General features: G+C 49.3%; 1 protein-coding gene across 3 annotated transcripts in view; it reads right to left on the bottom strand.

Annotated features, from left to right (window-relative positions):
• The window catches only part of CSMD2 (CUB and Sushi multiple domains 2), a 573,432-nt gene that overhangs the window by 339,386 nt on the left and 213,274 nt on the right, over positions 1 to 20,772 (bottom strand). For all 3 annotated transcript variants that reach the window (XM_084784630.1, XM_084784631.1, XM_084784632.1), the window contains exon 5: positions 13,854 to 14,061. In XM_084784630.1, coding sequence (XP_084640756.1) covers positions 13,854 to 14,061 — 208 coding nt within the window. The remainder of the gene's footprint in view (positions 1 to 13,853; positions 14,062 to 20,772) is intronic.

The following is a 20,772-nucleotide window of genomic DNA, read 5'->3' as shown; positions in this document are numbered from 1 at the left end:
ATTTATAGAGTTTTGGGTGACTGTTCAGGTAGCAAACTGTCTCTGTCATCTTCTCATTTGGGAAGCTTACTAACCTGCACTTCCTGTCTACTCAGGTAATTAATTTTATTCCTTCTCAAGCCTCTGATGGGATTGAAAACCAGATAGTTTAGATTTACAATTAAGCTTAGTTGTTTAGGGGTTAAGATGTTTTTAGGTCTAGATAGATGTTTTAAGTTGATAATGATGAGATATGATAGATACTGATTTCATTGAAAATTTTAGATGCACCAAGATAGGAAAGATGTTTTCTTCAAGGCTGCCAAATACAAATAGCCAAACATTTATATAATTCCCGATTGTTTTGTGGTTCTTCTTGCTGTAGGTAGTTTGTTGTATATATGTGTAATAATATAAATGCATATTTAAAATTTTAAAAAAATTAAAAACATAACTATATGCAGTTAAAAAAGAGAAAGAAACCATCAAAATCAGTGGAAGAATGAGTAAAGGCAAAGGAGACGCAAACACATATTGGAATATAAGCCTGAAAAGAAATGGAATTCTGACAATGGCAGACCTGAAAACACATTATTCTAAACAAAAAGGAACGTGTGGATGATCCACTCACATGAGACACCCCAAGGAGTCAGGTTCAGAGGGACAGACAGAAGGGTGGCCACCACAGGCTGAAGGCTGTCATTCAATAGCTATGTAGTTTCAGCTGGGGTAGGGGGAGGGGCAGTGATGGGCAGGGCTGTAATCCAGTGTCTGTAATGGCACTGAATTGTAAATCTAATGGAAAAACGGCCAATTTCCTGCAATACATATTTCACCACACTTAGAAAAGATATCTACTTTGGATGTGTTTATTTTGAGGAGCTTGGAGGGCTGAAGATTTCAGTGGGGATGACTGGCATGCCGCTGATATTGGAAACTGACCTGTGAGGTCCAAATGGCAATGAGGGAAGATAGGAAAAGAGGAGGGTTCTGGACCCCTTGGATCTGAGTTGGGAGAAAAGGCTGGGCAGAGGCTGGGAAGTGGAGAAGAAAAGGGGGAGGCTCATAGGAATGGTCATGTTAGCAGGAAGCACGTGGTTTCCTGAGAGCCAAGAGAAGGAGACCGTCTGAGTTAGGGTTACGATTGCTGTGATGAGACACCATGCCCAAAAGGAAGTTTATTTGGTTTACACTTCTTCATCAAAGGGAGTCAGGACAGGAAGGGAAGCAGGGCAGGAATCTAGAGGCAGGAGCCGATGCAGAGACCATGGAGGGAATGCTGCTTACTTGGCTTCTTCTCTCTCCATGTCTTGCTCAGCCTGCTTTCTTATAAAACCCAGGAACACCAAGCCAGAGATGGCACCACCCACAATGGACTGGGCCCTCCCCCATCAACCACTAAGAAAATGCCCAACAGGCAGACTACAGCCCAGTCTTATAGAGATATTTTCTCAAATGAGGCTCCCTGCTCTCTGATGACTCTAGCTTATGTCAAACATGTTTCCAGAAAACCAAACCACACAAGAATGGATAGGCAATACTAGATTTGGCCACTGGGGAGTCACCTGTAGTCTTAGCACAGTCTGTTTTAGTGATGGCGCTGGGCGTACATAAAAAAGAGAATGGTGACAGCACCTGGGGCAGCTGAGATGCTGGGTAATACCTGACTGGGGTGGAGAAGCAGAATTTTGTGGGTGCCATTTTGGTCTTGGTTTTAGGTGGCAGATACTAGAACGTGGCTGTGTGCTGTTAGGTGTATCCGGAGTGGCCAAAGGATGAGGAAATAAGAGATGCAAGAAAAGACAAGATGACTCTAGGGGGGGACTGTCTGAAGAAGATGGGACCTATGACACAGGGGTAGGCTAGTTTGGGGCAGGAGCATGGCATCTTATCTATAGGGAGACAAGGTATGGCAGAAGTTGCCTCCCCAAGTATTTTATCTGCTCACCCACATTTCCTGGCTTCCTTGGAATTAGCATGGACCAGGTGGTAATTTCCAACCAATGAAAAAGGAGCTGGAAATAAAGTATATGCTATCTGGGGTAGGACAGTGAAAAGCCCATGCTGGATTCTCAATTCATTTTCCCTGCTCCGTCACTGGAGAAGGTCACATATTCCTGAGAGTGCAGCCACCAGATGGTGGAGTGTTCTAGAGCCTGAGTACCCACTTGCACAATTCTGGATTACAGACACTTCCATCAAACAAAAAATATTCTTTAGTGGTATTACATGGCAGAGTTTCAGGGTTGATGGCAGCGGCTTCTTCTTCTTCTTCTTCTTCTTCTTCTTCTTCTTCTTCTTCTTCTTCTTCTTCTTCTTCAGATTTATTTATCTTATGTGTATGCATGTTTTATCTGCATATATGTCTGTGCAACACGTGCCTGGTGTCTATAAAGGACAGAAGTGGGCATTGGATTCCCTGGGACTGGAGATACAGAAGGTTGTGAGCCGTCATATGGGTTTGGGGAATCGAACCCTGGCCCTTCTGGAAGAGCACCCTGGGTTGATGGTGTTCGAAGTAGGGGGAATCAGGAAATGAGGGCTGGATGAGAGGCAAGGGCGAGTTAGTTTCAAATGGATCTTGCGTTGCCTTATCAAGGCCTTGAGTTCTGTTCTGTTAGACAACAGAGAATGACTGAAAACCTTCGCCTGGGGCTTAGCATGTCAGAGATGCATTTTAATTAAGCCATTCTGGTGGCAGTGGGGAGAATGAATTAGAGAGATCCAAGATGCTGGGTGATCAGGAAAAAAAAGGCTATTAAAACCCACAAAGAAGAGAAGATGACGGGCTGAACTCAGGGAATGGCAGCAGCAGGAGGAGGAAGACATACTGCAGGAGGTGAGCTGGGAAAACTCAGCCCTTAATTGGATGTGGCTGATGAGATGGGGATGAAGTGGGGACAAGTCCCAGGATTCTAGATAACTAGGTAGTGCCCAAAACTAATAAAGGAAATGAATTTGGTCTCTGTGAGGTGCAGGATGAGCAGAGGTGGCATAAACTGGGTTAGAGGCAATGTAGTCATGTGGCTGGGGTAAAGCCCACCAAGTGCTTGGCTCTATAGCTTGATATTCAGTGGAGAGGTGGTCTAGGAGGCCACCTTTGGGTGGCATCTGAAGCCTTGATGGCAGGCAAGCTTACCCAGAGGATGTGTTCCTTTAGCAGGGCAATAAGGCACGTTAAGAGCCTTGAGGCCATCAAAGAGAGAGAGAGAGAGAAGTTGGGCTATAGCACCAAGGTAGAATACTTGCTTAGCATTTGCAAAGGCCTGGGTGCAAATCTCAGGACTACATCAAACATAAAACAAAGCCACAACCAGAAAGAGGAGCCTGAAGGTGAAGAAAGGAGAAAATGTTCAATATAAAAATACCCAGTATATAGGGGAGGGGAATAAGGGGAAAATGGGAGGGAGGGAAGAATGAGAGGATACAAGGGATGGGATAACCATTGAGATGTAACAAGAATAAATTAATAAAAAAAAATACCCAGTATAAAGAGTTACAGAGCATCCTTCAAGACGGCATCTGAAATGCCTTCTCGAGTCAGTGTTGGGTTCTGTTGAGGGAAGGGGTGTCCTCTGATGATGACCTCCGAGTGGATGGGCTCAGGGAAGGCTGAGGTTTGAGGTGGGGATTAGATGAGGGTGTTAATTCACAAGCTGATCTGCTAGCCTGCCTCTAGGTTGCTTAGCAACCTCTGATGTCATTGGCTGCTGTAGCCACTGACACCTCCAGAGGCCCAGGATAAAAGACCTGTCAGCCATCCCACAGCTCTTCTCTCTCTCTCTCTCTCTCTCTCTCTCTCTCTCTCTCTCTCTCTCTCTCTCTCTCTCTCTCTCTCTCTCTGTGTGTGTGTGTGTGTATGTGTCTCTGTCTCTCTGTGTCTGTCTGTCTGTCTGTCTCTGCCTTGGCTTCCTTCCCCTGCCCCTGTCTCTCTGTGTCTCTGTGTGTCTGTCTGTCTTTCTGTCTGTCTGTCTCTCTGCCTATCCCTATGATTCTGTCTGTTTCCCTCCCATTTTGTACATTCCTCTGTCTCATGGCTCACTCACATGATATCTTCTCTCACTCTCTCCCTGTCCTTCTCACAATAATAAACTTCCTCATATCACATCTGTTGTGGTGTGTAATTTCTTAATGATATCAGAGAGGAATGACAGGAACCACAGACTGGGAACACAGTGTAGGCTACTCTTCAAGAAGCTTGGGTTAAGCTGGGCGTGGTGGCGCACGCCTTAAATCTCAACACTTAGGAGGCAGAGGCGGGTAGATCATTGTGAGCTAGAAGCAAGCCTGGCCTACACAGCAAGTTTTGAGCCAACCAAGCCTATACAGTGAGACTCTTTCCTTTAGAAAACAGAAGCTTGGGTGACAAATGGCCTGGATATTTGAAGTCTCATCTTCCATTAAGCTTTACTATTTGGACCAGTTTCCATCCTTCCCAAACGACCCAGACTGTGGGGTCCAACAATTCTAATAGATTATCAAATGGCAGTTTTCATGGTGTATCCTGCTGCCTTGATGAGTTTGTGAGTGTCACACCCTAGCCAGTGGTTGGAGCCTAGCTGAGGTATAGGCAGGAGAGAGAGAGAGAGAGAGAGAGACAGAGAGAGAGAGAGAGAGAGAGAGAGAGAGAGAGACAGAGAGAGAGAGACAGAGAGAGAGAGACAGAGAGAGAGAGAGAGACAGACAGACAGACAGACAGACAAACAGACAGAGAGAGACAGAGACAGAGACAGAGACACAGAGACAGAGACAGAGACACAGAGACAGAGACAGAGAGCGCCAGCCTAGCATGTAGGTCAATCCTGGGGGCCTGGAAAGAGATTGCAGAAGCCACAGAAAGGAGAGGCGCCGGTGGAACACAGGCTAGAGTGAGTGGAGTGCACATTCGTGGCCAAACAAGGAAACGGAGACCTCGGACATTCCGAACGAATCAACACTGCTCTGGAAGACAGAGCCTGCCAGTATGTGGGGCCTCCAGAAGGGCCCAAAACAATTCCTTCCATCTGTCTTAGCCGTGCCGCCAGGCACCTGGCAGCTCCTCAGGAGAGGTCGAGGACAGCGTCTTGTTGTCTGTGCCCTTCACAGCCCTGGCACAGGCCTCCGAACAGATGAAGTGCTTAGTACAAACCTGTTGCATGCTGTCAGAGCCATAGGGGGCAGGCCAGCTGCCCGACTTCCACTTCCCACGCACAGATCTGTGAACCCCACGCTTCAGAAGAGGCCCTGTGTCTATGGCAGACAGCACAGCCTTGAGCCCTGCTCTCCCAGCTCGGGCTTTTATTCTCTTTCGGAAAGCCTGTTCTCACCTGCGGAAGGGAGGAGAGGAAGTCACACTGCTCCTCAGTACAGAGTTGGGAGCTGGGGCTTTGGCCCTGCAGACCCGTGTATGCCAATGTCCTGCTAGGGCACTAATCCTTTCCCATGGCTTGGCTATGGAGCTTGTAATGCTATTTCCAACTCCGAGAGATGCATGAGATGAGATTTTAAAAGGCTAGTTATTTATGGCCTGGCTCCTGATGGATACAACAGATGCGATTTCATGGGCCCCATCAGAAGCGAACAGTTTCTTGGTGTGGCTTAAAGCGGTGCTATGTGGCAGGGAAAGGGAGGTAGTGGGGGCATCCCACAGCTGGGGAACAGCAGCAGGCTCCTACTCTCAGCCTCAGGTTGGTTTGTTTGCTCACCAGATCCCCTGAGTCAGGCTCAGCATCCCTGTTCCTTGTACCATCCCCACTGCTCTCTGGGCATCTCTGCCAGAGTGGGACCTTGATCCTGCCCAGCTTCTGACGTTCAATGAGGACAACACCTCAGAAGACGCATTCCAAGCCACGCATGAGGTTCAGAGGGAGCTAGGGCATGGTGAGGGCTCCACAAGCTACCCCTGCACCCAGCAGGAAGGTTCCAGCTTCCCCCCTTCCCCTCAGTGAAAATGGCCCTAACCCTTCTATCACGGGATCTTTGCTGCTCTTTCTCCCCCATCCTGCTCCTTACTGAACACAAGCCTGCTGTTCACTCTGTGTCCCCCCCCCCCCACTCTGGAGCCCATAAGTTCCACAGAGGCACAGGTCTTCTCTACCACTAAGCTCCCAGGGCCAGGCCCAATGTCACACAAGGCATGCACCAAAAAACTATGTGGAGATAGATAAGCTGTCATGTTAGGAGGAGAGACCGGTGATAACGATCGGGGCGGCCCATGACAGTGAGAGTTAAAATAAAGATGTGCCGTTGACTCTTCAGGGAACTATGACACCAGATTTGGCGGACATGACCTGCTGAGTTCCTTGACCTTCCTTTACAGGTCTTATCCCCAAATTCTGTTATTCAGAGCTATGAACTGCCCCGTCCCTACAGGCAGCCTTATTTGCACCCTCGCCGTAGACTTGGCTTCCTTACGATGCGTGCTTTATGCCCGAGTGGCCATCATGTCCCATTTCTCTCCTCTCCATTGGCCCCATCTCTTCCCCACACTCTGTTCAGTATGTGGTCCCCCAGAGTCATCCATCCAGAGATGTGCATGGCCCCAACTCCTCTCCTGCCTTCATCATCCATCCTGCGAGCCTCCAGATCTCACGTAGCTCAGGCTAGCCTCAAATTCACTTTGCATCTGAGCATGACTTTGACCTTGAGGATCCTCCTAGGCCTACCTCCTGAGTGCTGGGATTACAGGTGTGCACACCCAGTGTAACTGAGGCTAGGGACTGAGCCCACGGCTTCCTCCATGCCAAGCATGCACTCTATCAACTGAGGTGCCACCCCAAGCCTATGTCTGAGATGTTTTGAATGTCTTCCCTTCTCCCACCTCAGAGTCACAGCAGCCAAGGCAGGTCCCTCTGCTGCCCTCAGTGCCTGGGAACAAATTTTACAGGTACCTTCCGGACCTTCAAGTTGGACCCCCATTAAAACCCTGAATATTCAGGGCTGGAGAGATGATGGTTCAGTGGTTAAGAGCACTGCCTGTTCTTCCAAAGGACCCAGGCTCAATTCCCAGCATGCACATGGCAGCTCACAACTATCTATAACTCCAAGATCTGATACCCTCACAGTAACACACATAAATTAAATAAAAAATATATATATCAACTCAGAATATTCTTGCTCCTGTGCTTAAGACTTACAGATGCTTTCCAGCACTGTGACCCCCCTGTGAACACAGGGCAAGACGCTCCTTGAGCATACACACTTCTTCTGTACCTTTTGAGCTTCACCTACTGTCATCTCCCTGCCCTACTCCTTGCACCTGGCTTACAATGTCCCCAACACCAGGGTTCCTTCCTTCTTGTTCCAGGCTGGTAGCAAAATCTTACTCATTCTTTGCCTCAACATGAAGACCACCCTTGGGGACACATTTCTCAGAGTCTCAGATGCAATGTGGCAGAAGACTGACTTTTTTTTTTTTTTGAAGAACAGACAGCCTTAACGGTCAACTTTCCGGGCCCTAGGGTTCCCATCCTTGGACTCACCCCTACTCCACTCCCAGCTAGAGTCTGAAGTTATGTGACCTGACTCTGGCCAGTGAGTATCTCTGGTTTCAACATTTTAAGGAGTGGGCACGTGATTGAGGGCAGGTGTGGTTACTGCCTTTGCAAGTACCATCAAGGAAGGCAGGGGTCATGTAGGCAGCCCCCAAAACATTACGGGCTATCACCATCTTAGCCACTCTCTTGGACGCTTCCCACATTTGATGGTAAGTCTATTGCTGAAGATATCACACATTTGGCTCATAGAACAAGGAGAATTTAAGGTGGTACTGACCTGGTTCACCCTTACTGTCTATCTTCCACACTGCTGGAAGGTGTGGAACATGCTACTGGGAGAAGAAAGGTCTTACCCAGCTGTGGCCCCTGTTAGCTGTAGTAATGACTAGCCTGTCAGGAGAGATGTCCACTGGCAACAGAGGCAGCAGTGTTATGGGAGTAAACCAAACTCTTTCTGATTGGATTTAAGGCCCTCCCTGCAAGAAGGGAACTTATGGGCCAAGAACTTGAGGCCAGCTGGCTCACAGGCCCTACGGGAGAACCTACCACAGACACTCTGCTAAAAGGACATATACTAAACTGACTTCCTAAAGACATCGTTATAACCGTAGATCAGCACATTGCTCAACCCTCAGCAGAGATGCTTCTTGCAGTAGATGGTGATTGACACAGAAACCCACAACAGGTCAAAGTGCAGAGAGGAAGAGACGGCAGAGTGCTCAGCCCAAAGTGGAACATCAATATCACACGCCTCCCACCCTCCCCCGCCAAGCTCAAGGACGACTGTGGAAGAGCAGGTGGAGGGATAAGACCCAGAGGCAGCAGTTGACTACAGCTGAGTAGTGTTTCCCGGATACAGCAGGGGAGCTGTACGTATGAACTGATAGTGGTTGTGACGACACCACGGACAATGGAGCCAGACAAAATCCTGGCATGGTGTGGGCAGTAGGTCAGGAAGTCCTGTGCCTTAGCTGAGGAGCCACTGTCAACTGATAGCTGCTGGGAGAGGGGAGGATGTGGCTCTTGAGAGGCTGCCCACCCCCCTCCTGTAGTAGGTGGCCCGACACCCACGTGCATGTTGGATGCACTAAGTGGGCTTCATGTGTTGAGAAGAAAAAAAGCGAGCACATGAAATTGGGAGGGGATGGCGATGGTGGGGACAGAAGAGGAAGTAGAGGGGAGGAACAAGGCGTGGCTTGATCCGAACACATGAAATGTGTGGAAGAAATTCTCGGTCAATAAAGCAAATAAAAAGGAAAGAAGGAAGGAAGGAAGGAAGGAAGGAAGGAAGGAAGGAAGGAAAGAAGGAAGGAAGGAAGGAAGGAAGGAAAGAAGAAAGGAAGGAAGGAAGAAAGGCACCACGTCCCTTTCCTACCAGAACAGCTAACATGGGTGGGTGGCAGGGGCCAGGTGGAGGTCGTTTTTGCCTACTCATGGATAAAGCCTGACTGAAAATAAAATTAATCCATAGGAGAGCAAACTCTAGGGAGGACAGGTAGCATTATTTGTTCGCCTTGATGCAGCAGTCCTTGAAGCTAACTCCTTGATTTTCCTGTGACAGAAGCCAGCACATTTCCTTTTTTGCTTAAGTCATCTGGAAGTGGGGTTTCGATTCTTGGACTGAAAGAGTCCTGGCCGTTGCGTCTCTCTTTTCAGGCCCTGGGAGAGCCTCCTTTACCCCTCTTAGAAAAATACCTAACGTATGATATTGTAAAACCACTGAATAATATTCCCCTCCTGGCACTAGCTGTGAGCCTCAAGACGTTTGCGGAGTGAATAACTAACTCCTCAGGACCCTAGTCTTTGTGTCCTTAGCATCTAGGAAAACCTGGTTCATAGAAGGGTCTCAATAAATGGTTATGGAAAATAAACAGGAGGGAGTAACAAAGCACACAAATAACCTGAACTAACTGTTGCCTGCGAATAAACAAATAAGCAGCTAGGTATTATGAGCAGACCCCCACAGGCATGCAGCATGGGCCCTCTGCTTCTAGCAGCTTCTAATGGTCCCTCAATGAAACATCTAGTCACAGGTTGCTGAGATCGAATGGCTCCAGTGTGCTTAAATTCCGTGTGTTGAGTGCCTAATAATTAAAAAAAAAAAAAAAAGTCTTTCAAAGGGAGAGAGAGTGTAGCTCCAAAACATTGACACTGACCGACTGTAAAGTACAGTGGAACATTCGTGTCCCTAACTACACAAACGAAAGCAAGCAGAGAAAGGGAGGAACAACGTGAGGGGACTCTGAGGGTGAGGATGGAAGTCCCTAGAGATGTGGCATCTTGCCCCTTGTCCCTCAGGGAATGGACCTGGAGTGCTTCCCACACCAGGAATCCTGCACCAGGGACGGGCCTGGCAGCAGGGCATGCGTTCGCCCTCTCTCTGCGCTCTCTCTAGCACGAGCCCCATTTTCAAGTGTGGAAACTGAAAGGGGTTATTTACGGTCCTGGGGTTAGATAGCTGCTTAAAGCCAAGTGTGTCTGACTCCCAGGCTGTCCTCTTCACATCTGGATAGCACGATGGAGCTTGAGGCCTAACACTAGACGGGCTACAATGGGAGGACGGGAGGACGGGAGGACGGCCCACAAGACAGACGGAAAGACGAAGAGAGGTAGGTCTAGGGCTTTCTACTTGGACGTCCCTGCAATGATTACCTCATTTGTGGAGAGGTTGTTTTTGTAGCCGGCTGACAGTAAGTTCTCCTCTCAACCTGACCCGATGTCCTCCCGAGACCCAACTCCCACATATTAACCAAGTTCCTTGCATCCTCAAGCCCAGCCCTTTGAAGGGTACCAGGGTCTCTTGAAGATAATCAGCAATTTTCAGAACATTTTTTTCACTTAATGTGAGGGAAGGGTGTGGGGTCCATTGAGGGCCAGAGGTCAAGCCTACCCACTGGGTAAAAGCAGCACCGGCAGAGAGCACTCCCCCAAAACCCAGGTCAGCCAGAAAATTCTGGTGTGTGTATACATGTATACACACCTGTGAAAGGGCTAGGGATGCTGCCTCAGTGGTACATACGTGGCAGTGATACGGAGGGGAATGTCTGGATGCTGTGGCAGGATATGTGTGTCAGGGGTAGGGTAGACTGGACTGGGGTTATTTAAGCACAGCCTTTGTTCATGGTCAATCCTCTGCCCCCACGCAATGAGTGAAGGAAGGGAGGGTCGAAATCCTGCGGCTCTGTAAACATGGTAGAACAGGCCAGCTCAGAGCTCAAGGTAGTAACAGCCTTTTTCACAACAGGCACTGGGGGATTCTAGAAGGCCAAAGTAAACGCAGAGACTATATCCACAGACGTTGTATGCTGATAGGCTCTGAGGATGGGCTACCCTGCTATTCCTCTGTGATGTGCTCCGCCCGCTGCCCCGCCCCACCACGCCCCCACCTCCCCGCCCCGCCCCGCCCCGCCCTCTTTTCATTGTATCAACTCCGGGTTGCCACCCAATGATTATTTCCCATCAGGCTCTTTGCCCTCTGGTTTCCTTTGTTTTATGAACGCCTGTGTTGAGAGGTGGCAGGCTCACTTCTAAAATAGCTTAACTCGGTAAAAAGAAGATTACAAACGGTTCCTGCGCCAGTCCTGAACATACCAATGAACCGAGTTCCTCCTGGAAACCCCAATGTTTTTCTCATTGGGAGGAAGGAAAGATGGAAAGTGAGTCAGGCATATAGCAGGTCCTCCCTCGCCCCAGAACCCACGGCAACCTGCGGCTGGGGCAGAGGGTGGTAGGTATGCTCTTTCAGAGGCCTCCTGTCTCCTTCAAGATGAACGGATGCCCACTCATCCAAATCTGCCTCCTCTAGGGGGACCCAGAGGTCAAAAGCACAGAATCTCATCTGTGTTCGCAATCTGCTCTATCCAAACCAGCAGCAGCGTAGCTTTTTGCAAATATCTGAGGAGTCTTGAAGGTGAGGTACAGAGGAGAGAGCTGCTTCTTCCCTCACTCCTATCCTGAGCCCTGAGCTTATTTTACCTGAAATTGCCATAGTTTGTATAAATCAGAACAAAAATGCATCCTGCGTGGCCCTTGTAGCACCAGCCTTCCAGATAAGTAGAAATGAGTTTAATCTTATGGCAAAGAGTTTGGGATGACTGCTCCCCCCCCCCCCCCCCAGAGCAATCTCCTTCTTGTAACACTTTCCCCCACTGGGTGACTTAAAGGAACAGGCTGACTCTTTGGGACCTGAGTCAGTTTGCAAGGCCATGTGTAGGCTCACAGCTGGTGGCAGAAGCCATAGGAGACCGTTTGGCTCCAGGATGAGCAACTTAGTCAAACAGGCTCGAGGTTGGAAGAGGGGGGGACAGGTGAGGGCATTCCTCCTTACATCTGCTTATAGAAGCTCAAACAACAGACCTAATAAACAAACCATACCACGGTCTTAGCAATGAGAGAGAAAGACACTGAGTGCTAGCTAGCTAGCTACACAGCCATGGAAGTCCAACACAGACAACACGACGGAGCTGGCCGAGAAGACAGGTTTTGAGTGGGGTTAACCTGGTGTTTGACCCCAGGATTATGCGACCTCAAGGGAGGGAAATTATGCGGCTCACTTCAGAGGAATCTTATGACCATGCAATAAAATTATAGCTATAAGGAACTTAGAACTGGCCTGGCACCTATGGGTAGAAAATGCTCAATAATTGCCACTTTCATCACATCCTATTTTGGAGGACTCTGTAATGATGCAAGAAAAAAAATTTTCATGATTCCATGCTAAGTTAAAAATACATGAGTAGAGAGATTCAGATACTATTTTATAATATTAAAACATATAAATAGCCAGCTTTAAAGAAAAAAGGGGGGCCAACGGGGTATATACCACAGCTTTAATCAGTGTCCCTCACTTCTCTGTCTTTTCATGTTTTCTCCAAGGAGCACAGAGATTCCATTTGCCATTGGAAGAATGAGTATTTTACAAAATGAGGCTGGGGCCCCAGAGTCCTCAGCCTGTGCAGCTCAGGGAAGCTCCAGGTCTTTGCTCCCACACCGTGCAGAGCCACATTTACAGAAAACTCCCATCCTCTCAAGGTGGACTTATTCGCCCAACAGAGAGAGCACACTCCTCAAAGGGCTGCATCGGGCTCTTCTTCTTCTTCTTCTTCTTCTTCTTCTTCTTCTTCTTCTTCTTCTTCTTCTTCTTCTTCCTTCTCCTCCTCCTCCTCCTCCTCCTCCTTCTCTTTCTTCTTCTTCTCTTTTCTCAAGGCACGGTTTCTCTGTGTTACAGCCCTAGCTGCCCTGGAACTCACTTTGTAGACCAGGCTAGCCTCAAACTTACAGAGATTTGCCTGTTCCTGCCTCCCAAATGCTGGGGTTAAAGGCGTGCGCCACCACCACCCGGCTCAGAAGGGTTTCTCACTACCATGATAACCGGCATGCAAGAGGCATGCAGTCACGGCCTTCCATCCTCCCTTTCTCTCCCAGCCCCCTCAGTCCCTCCCTGCCCATCACCCCACAAACTACCCTATGTGTGTCCTTAAACATTGTCTCCCCTGGCTCCCAAGCTCCCACTTCCTTCTTTACCTGGAATATTCAGCAATGCCCTTCTGCCCGATATCCCACACCCTGGCGGCCATTCCTGCCACAAAATATACAACGTTGCACATTCCAGTCTGTCCTACATCTGGAAACTTTTCTGCTGGATCCTGATGTGCCACAAATACCCACAGACACCCTCATTCCGATGGGAGAGTCACAGTGCGAATCTGAGGGCACACATTTATATATCACACAACCTGGGAAGGCTGGTCACACCACAGCAGCCAGGCACCTCCCGAAGCTGTCCTCAGCCTTCCTGGTCACATCCTAACAGTCTAAGCTTGTAGACGCCAACCAAGGATGGATGTCAGGCCCCCAATCCTCCCACGTCTTTCCTGAGCTGCCAACATGTAGGAGTGTTCAGGATGTTCAGGAAGAAGAGCAGCCCTCTGGCACAGCTGGCGAGAGGGAGGAAGTCCCTTCATTACTCCCACACGCACTGCCCATGTCTCAAGGCCCCAGAAGTGCTTGGTAAAGCAATGTTCCCTGAAGGCGCTTGTGTCATGCAGAAATGCAACAAGATTCCACACAGTACTACCAAGACCCTGTCCAGAGCTTGTGTCATGAGACAAAAACATCTTTGGATTTTATTCAGGCCCCTGAACTGAGTGCCATCCTGAAACTAGCAAGGACACGCTTTGAATCAGATGTACAGAATCCCTGTAAACAAACAAACAAACAAACAAACAACGCAGTTCCACTTTAAAACCATGCAGCGATTTCTCATTATGATAAGATGCAAAGATTTCTAGGGTTCAGAACAAGCCTGTGGGCAGGAGGATGGAAAACACACCTTGGGCAGCCCAGTCCTCCCCAGCTGCAGAGGCCTCAAGGGGAGAAGGGAGCTGGCAGCAAACTCACCAGAGAGAGGAGCCTTCGGTCCCTGTGACCTCCAGGAAGTCATAGCCATCCTCTAGCTGGAAGTCACTAAAAACCAGGGCGATGGTGTCCCCAAGCTCAGCCAGGATGGTCCAGGTGCAGTCAGCATTGTTGTGATACTCAGCAGGAAAGTGCGGGCTGGAGATGATGCCGCTCTGCCCCCGCAGGGTCCCGCCACAGGCGTCATCCGCTGTGGGGAAGGACAAGAGGCTCCTGTGAGTGGTAGGATTCCTGGGCCCTGGTTTCACCCATTTCGGGGCAGAAAGTGTCCTGGCATATGATTTTATGACAATTGTCACAGGTATGGTCTCCTAAGAGGACAGCTCAACCTTTAGGGACATAAATAAATAGCAGAACAGGTTGCTTAAATAGGTCATCTTGGGGAGGAGAAACTGAGGCAGCCTCATTAGAGCTGACTTCTGTAGGAAAAATAGGCGTTTGCTAGATAGAGCAGGTGAGGAAGACTGGTTCCCGGAGGACGGAACCAAATGGCTTCACCTGGAAGGTCTTGGGGCTGGGGACATCTGAAGGGAGGGACAGTCACCACAGCCTTGAGAGAAGACTAGGAGGAGGAGACAAGGGGTCAGGAGGAAGCTGTGGGTGTTAAGAAGCAAGTGGGTCAGGGTGGACAATGGAAGCACAGGGGTGCATGCGCCCTGCAGGCGTTGGACTGGGAGGCAGGAGAGGTCAGTTACAGAAACCTCGCTGGGCCTTGCTGAAGGGTTTGGGGGTGCTCTGGCAGATGGCAGGAGAGCGGCAGTGCGGTGAAGGGTCTCAGCAGGGAGTCGGAAGTCAGAACCAGAGTGCAATGCTGCTCTTGGGGCTCAGTGATGGACAGAAGGCACTGCTGAGAGAGGGGGACAGAGAGTGGTGGCAGAGGTAGTGGGAGGAGTGGAGTGGGGGAGGGGAGTAAGGAGGGTGTATTACAGCAGTAACAAAAGGGTTCCCCAAGGATGCCCGCTCTGCCAGTGTTTGGGGTGGTGTGAGGGAGGGGTGGAGGTGGAGAGGGTGTGGAGGAGGGTGTGGAGGAGGGTGTGGAAGAGGGTGTGGAGGTACAAGTGGTGGGAGAGGCGAGGTGGGGGAAGTGGGGGCCCATACTGTGTTCTCACAAAGCTCACCAAACTTGCCTCTGTGAATCCTGTCCTAGACCCTGGTCTGCCCAGGGTTCGAGTGTACCTGCCTGTTGACTACTCTCTTAGTCCCGAGGATACTGATGTCTCCCCACAGCGCACAACTTGAGCTCCAGTGACCTCAGTGATGGCTTCTCCTCCTCATTACAGCCTGATCTCCCATCCTCTCTCACAATGGCAAGGCTGGATAGATGCAGGAGGACCAGTCTGACTCTATGCTCTCACTGTGTAAAAAACCATCCCTAACTTCCTCTCACTCAGCACCATGAAAAGGACGCCACCCTTGGCTTCCTGACACCTCCATACAGGACCACAAGCCTCCTCTTGGATTTTTTTTTTTTCACCAAAATCTACCTATCTCTTTCTGGAATCTTCTTTCTCTTGTTGAGCCTGAGTCTGCCCACCTCCCTCCAAAGCTCTCAGGTATTAATCCAAGTGTTACTTCCTCAAGGATCTTTCCAGAAACAACACTCCCCCTCCCCCCTCCCCCCACCACCCTACCCCTGGCATTCCATCACACACACACCAAATGTTCTCCTATAATTACTTCCTACACTTCTTTGGTTAAAACAAAACAAAACAAAACAAAAAAACCCAAAAAACAAAAAACAAAAAAACAACAACAAAAAAACCCACTATCACTTATTTATTTCATATCTAGAGGCTTAACTCCCTGAAGGCAGAGACTGTCTGTGCTCAGCACCTAACATATTTCCTGGCATAAAATAGGCATTAAATGAGTATATGATGAACCAAGAGACTACACAGGACACTGAAGGTTAGAGATGCTAAGGTATGTTGTCAAGGCCACACAGGAAGTGGCCAAGTCAGAGTTCTAGCTGAGTCTGCATACCAAGATGGCAGTCCCCTCCACATGAAAGATCTTTCCAGTTTGACAGTGCCTTGGTAAGCCATTGGAAGATTTTCAAATGCCCCAACAGTAGCCAGGGACCCCTGGACCATGCTGCAAGCAGGTACCAGGTTGCAAAGAGCCTTTAGGCCAGAGTCACCTGTATGATCAGAGGAGAATTTGTCGTTCTTCTGTCTTGGGCCCTCTGACCCCCTGGCTCTGGAACCATCCTGTTCTGATTGAAGATGCTGTAAAAGCTGTTTGGAGATTTCCTCGCACTTTAAACAAGGCATCGTATTTCATAGTTACAACTTTGGAGTCGTAAAATATAACCTTCAGCTCACACCAAGCCCTAAAATATTCATCTACACTTTCCTCTCTGGCAGCAGGCCTCCTGCACCACCATCAAGTCATGCGTTCCAGGCGCAGGTGCCTCATGCTGATATTTGGCTTTCCAAGCTTTTGACTTTATTTACGATTGGTGTTAGCTCCTTCTGAAGCCTCTCCAATTAACCATAATTTCAGAAAGCCATGCCTCTGTCCCCTTTGCCTTGGTTAGCTGTTCGGGGACTCACGGTGCAGGAAGAAATGAGAAGAATAAGGGACAAGTGTGCCACACATTTCCCGAGGGCACCCTGGGATGTCTGGGAGCTATGGGGTCCTGGCTCATGTGTCATAGCTTTAAGGATCTTTCTAGAATCAGACCTTCCTCATCACATGCTTTCAGAGCACTCAATACCTCCATAACCAATTATGCAGATTTCATCCATCTTCCCCTGCTCTGCGTCCTTAGCCTCAGAGGAGCAAAAATGCCACCAGGGCCCTAGAGTGGGGTCACTACTCCGAAACCCCAGAGTGAAAACTGGAGTAGCAGGGTTCTGACTCCCTAAAGGCATAGCCTTGGGGCAGGCACAGAGCGACAGTCAGCAGGCCAAGTGCCCTCATGGCTTCCAACACACACACACACACATACACACATTTCCCAACAATGCACTTAGAACCCGGGGATCCCCCACTTTCCCTGAGATGCATTACACCCCCTCCTAAGAAAGCAACCAGCCACGCTGACCTGTAGCTCCCTAGGAATCCTTAATAACTCTGAGGTCAACCACCTCCTGGAGATTATCCTGAAGCTACGGGCAGTGGGATGATCTAGTCTGAACTGGTTTTAGATGCAGGAAGGCAAAGTGTGTCCTGAGAATGAATTTTTAGGGAAAAACCCTAATTACCATCCTAGGCCTGTGCAGGAGCGGATGTGGAAGTGCATATAATTAAAGCCAGATGTGCCAAGGGAAGACGTATGCCCAGTGAAGTAAGGCTTACATAATCCTAACCTGTCAATCAAAACAAAAAGACCACTTATCCTATGCCCCTAGAAACCAACTCCTCTTCCTCCCAGGCCCACAAACAGAAGCTCTGTGTAATGACAGGGTCCTGAGAACAGAGCCATTAGGCACATTCTTTCCACAGACAGTGTTCTCTCATCTGGGTCTCCCGAACAGAGAGCTACGTTCAGCTCTTGGTACCAGAGTTTCACAAAGTTCTCTTCAAAAGGCTCATGTTGAGATCTTGGCCCCAGCAAGCCGAGCCAGTCCTCAAGAGGTGACAGGATTCTAAGGGCCCTGCCTTCCTCCATGGACTGACCCACCAAATGGGAGCATAATTTGATGGGAACTTCCGGAGGTGGGGCGTAGTTGGAGGAAGTACGTTGCTGGGGGGGGGGAGAGTGGGGTGTCCTTTGAGGCTAGCTCTTGCCCTGTGAACCTGTCTTCTCTCCCTGATTCCCGGATGTCTGCTGTGAACAGCTTCCTCCACACCACCCATGATGCTTTGCCTCCTCCTGAGGCCAAGGCAAGGGAGCCAGCTGATCTTGGCCTTGAGCTTCTGAAGCCACAAGTCAAAGCAAATCCTTCCACTTACTTAGTTGTTTCTCTCATAGTGATGGAAACCTGCAGTGCAGGATGGAATAGGGAGCCCTTCTTCGGGTGGTGTCCCTCATGGCCAGGCAGTGCACTGAGACCCCTCGGGCCATTTAAGAAGTCATCTTCGTCCCCCTGTGATGGTTAGTGTCAATTGCCAACATGGCAGAAGCCAGACTCACTTGGGAGATAAGGCCTCTGGGCAGATGAGGGAGGATTCTCATGACTGTGTCCCTGGCTGTGGGAAGACCCTGCCTACTGTGGGTGGCACCATTCCCTGGCTGAGAGCCTGGACTATGTAAGAGGAGACAGGAATTTTAGGACCAGCAGCATTCATTTCTTATTCCCTAACAGTGGATGCGATGTGGCCAGTTGCTTCAAGCACCGGCCACCATGACTTCCCTGCTCTGGCTGAATACATTCTTGAGCCAGACGAAACTTGATCTGCTTTAAGTTGTTTTAATCTGCTTACTGCATCACAGGCACTGAAGAGGAACTAAGATGACCTCCATGTTACACATGAGGAAACAGAGGCTGAATTTAAAACAGTCCCGTGGCCATAGCTACCTATGCCAGAGCTGGAATTAAAACCCAGAATCCCCTGGCTTCAAAACTGCCTCAGTCTACACCTGTTTCTCTACCTCACTGAGCCAGGCCTGATCCAGTTGCGCTCAGGCAGACCCATTAGGCTTCTGGAACATTCCCTGCCCCAACATACAAAGGGCCCAGCTCTCAAACCTTGCACCAGCAAGAGGAAGGAACTTCTCAGTCAGTGTGTGCCTATGATTATGAGTCTCCCGCTGAGGTAACTAGATGGCCAACATCCTTGCCTACAGGGGGAAGTGGTGGTCAAGACCATGGGCATCAGGAACACAGCCTTGGGCTGTCCCAGCTTCGTTACCTCTTAACACCATCATAAACAAAGCCACCCACCTCACCTCTCCAGGCCTTGGCTTCTCCATTCACAACAGGGACTGGCACCACCATGGGCTTTTTAGGCTTCTGTAAGGATCAAATTAGACAAAGCACGGCCGGTGTGTCAATCAATGCTGGCCAGCAGTGTCTGTGGCGGGGAGTCACAGTAGTAACTAGAATAAAGCCCTCCGCCAGCAGCATCTAGATGCAGAACCCTCAGTCCATTTCAAACACAGTAGTGCCATTATTCCCAATGACTGCTAGGAAAATGGGCACAGCGAGACTGAGTGACTGGCTCAAAGCCTCTGAGCACATTGATACAAATGACAAGGCACAGACCTGTATCAGGGAATGGGACTTCAGACCCCAGACCACGGCTTGTCCTCCTCCACGAAGCGCTCAGGAGGAGCCCAGGAGGTCGACTGTCAGAGCTGCAACCGCACAGCTCAGGCTCAGTTACTCCCAGGCCACTCTACACTTTGCACTGCTTGTAAACTATTTAATTTGATTGACAGTCACAGCAGGCCACATGTATGGTCCCTGGGTCCCTTACTGTCTGCACTGCTATCCGTGATTATCTGACTCCTCCCAGCAAGTCCTCACTGCACAGTCCTGGCTAGGAGCATCCCTATATCATTGGCTCACAAGCACAGTCAGACTTTACCCTGAGGAGATTAGTTCTTGAGATTCTGGAGGGCCTGCCTTGCTTGCCCTCAACTTGCCCATCATTATCTCTATCTGGCCAGCACTTCAGAAAGAGCCATCTGGTCAACCTCGGACCTTTGCTTATTAGCAAGGCCTTTAGGCTACACCTCAGACTGACCCAACCCTTCACTTCCACCAAGGCCACTCTGGGTCTGGTTGTTTATCAGCCCCAGTGAGCTGTCTGCATCAACTACCTCCTGATGGTCTCCCTCTGACTCCTGCCCAAGTACAGCCCTTCCCCTTGTTTCCAGAGGGAGAGTGTGTGTATGTGTGTGTACGTTTATGGAAGGTTCATGTAGAGGCAAGAAGTCAATGTACATGTGTGTGGGGGGACTTCTTCAACCGTGTGTGTGTGTGTGTGTGTGTGTGTGTGTGTGTGTGTGTGTGTCCATTTTTGAGATAGGATCTTTCAATGAACCCCGAGTTGACTGGTTTGTCTGAAATGGCTCACATTGAGCCCCAGGCATCCTTTTGTCTCCACTTTCTCAGCTCTGAGATTAGAGGTGTGAGCTGCCTGGCCTAGCTTTCACTTGGTTGGCTTCTGGGCTCAAACTGGAGTTCTCCTGCTTCCACAGGGCACTGTTTACCTATGGAGACAGCGCCTTGGACCCCCTGAGGGGCTGTTTTTTTTAAAATGTAAATTGAACCCAGTAGAGGTGGCCCACAGCTTTAATCCCAGCACTAGGGAGGTGCAGGTAGAGGCAGACAAATTTCTGTGAGTTTGAAGCCATCTGCAGGCTTCCTGACTACATAGTGAAACCCTGTCTCAACTGGGAAAAAAAAGTAAGTCGAATTGAGTCTGACCTCTGCCTAAAACCCTCCTCTGGCTGCCTCCTGAATTTTGACCTTAGGCCACCTTTCTCATCTTGCTTTGAACAATGCTGCCCTCCCCACTCACCCCTCAACCCATTTTACCCCAGAAGCTTATTTTCTGTTCCTTTAAGAGGTCTGGCTCTTTTCTAAGTCAACCTCAGTTTTTGTGCCTTTTGTTGGAATGTTCTTCCCCAATCTGTACTTAATAGGCTCCTTTTTGTCTTTCAGGACTCAGTTTGCCTGTTACCTCCTCAGAGACATCTCCTGAAACACACCTAAAAAGGTGCGCTTCATCCATCTGAAGGAGCCTTCCTCACCACCTTCCTGGCTTCCATCTTTCTCTGAGTTTATTTGATTTTTGAGCATTTCCTGCCTTTTGGCTGTCAAGATATAAACGCCATTAGCTCATGGGATTTGAGTTTGCTTCAGTCATCACCATAGCTTCCTGTATCTAGACCAATACCCGGCACAATAAGCAGTTAATTAATGATGTTTAGGTGAAACACAATAGGCAGTTGATGAATGATGTCTAGTTGGTACATAGCATCTAGGCACTTAAAGAGGAAGTT

Source organism: Acomys minous (genome assembly GCF_964271855.1).
Source record: "Acomys minous genome assembly, chromosome: 6".
NCBI classification, from domain to species: Eukaryota; Metazoa; Chordata; class Mammalia; order Rodentia; family Muridae; genus Acomys; species Acomys minous.
The sequence above is the reverse complement of the archived record's forward strand: the minus strand, read 5'-3'. Positions and strand labels throughout refer to the sequence as shown.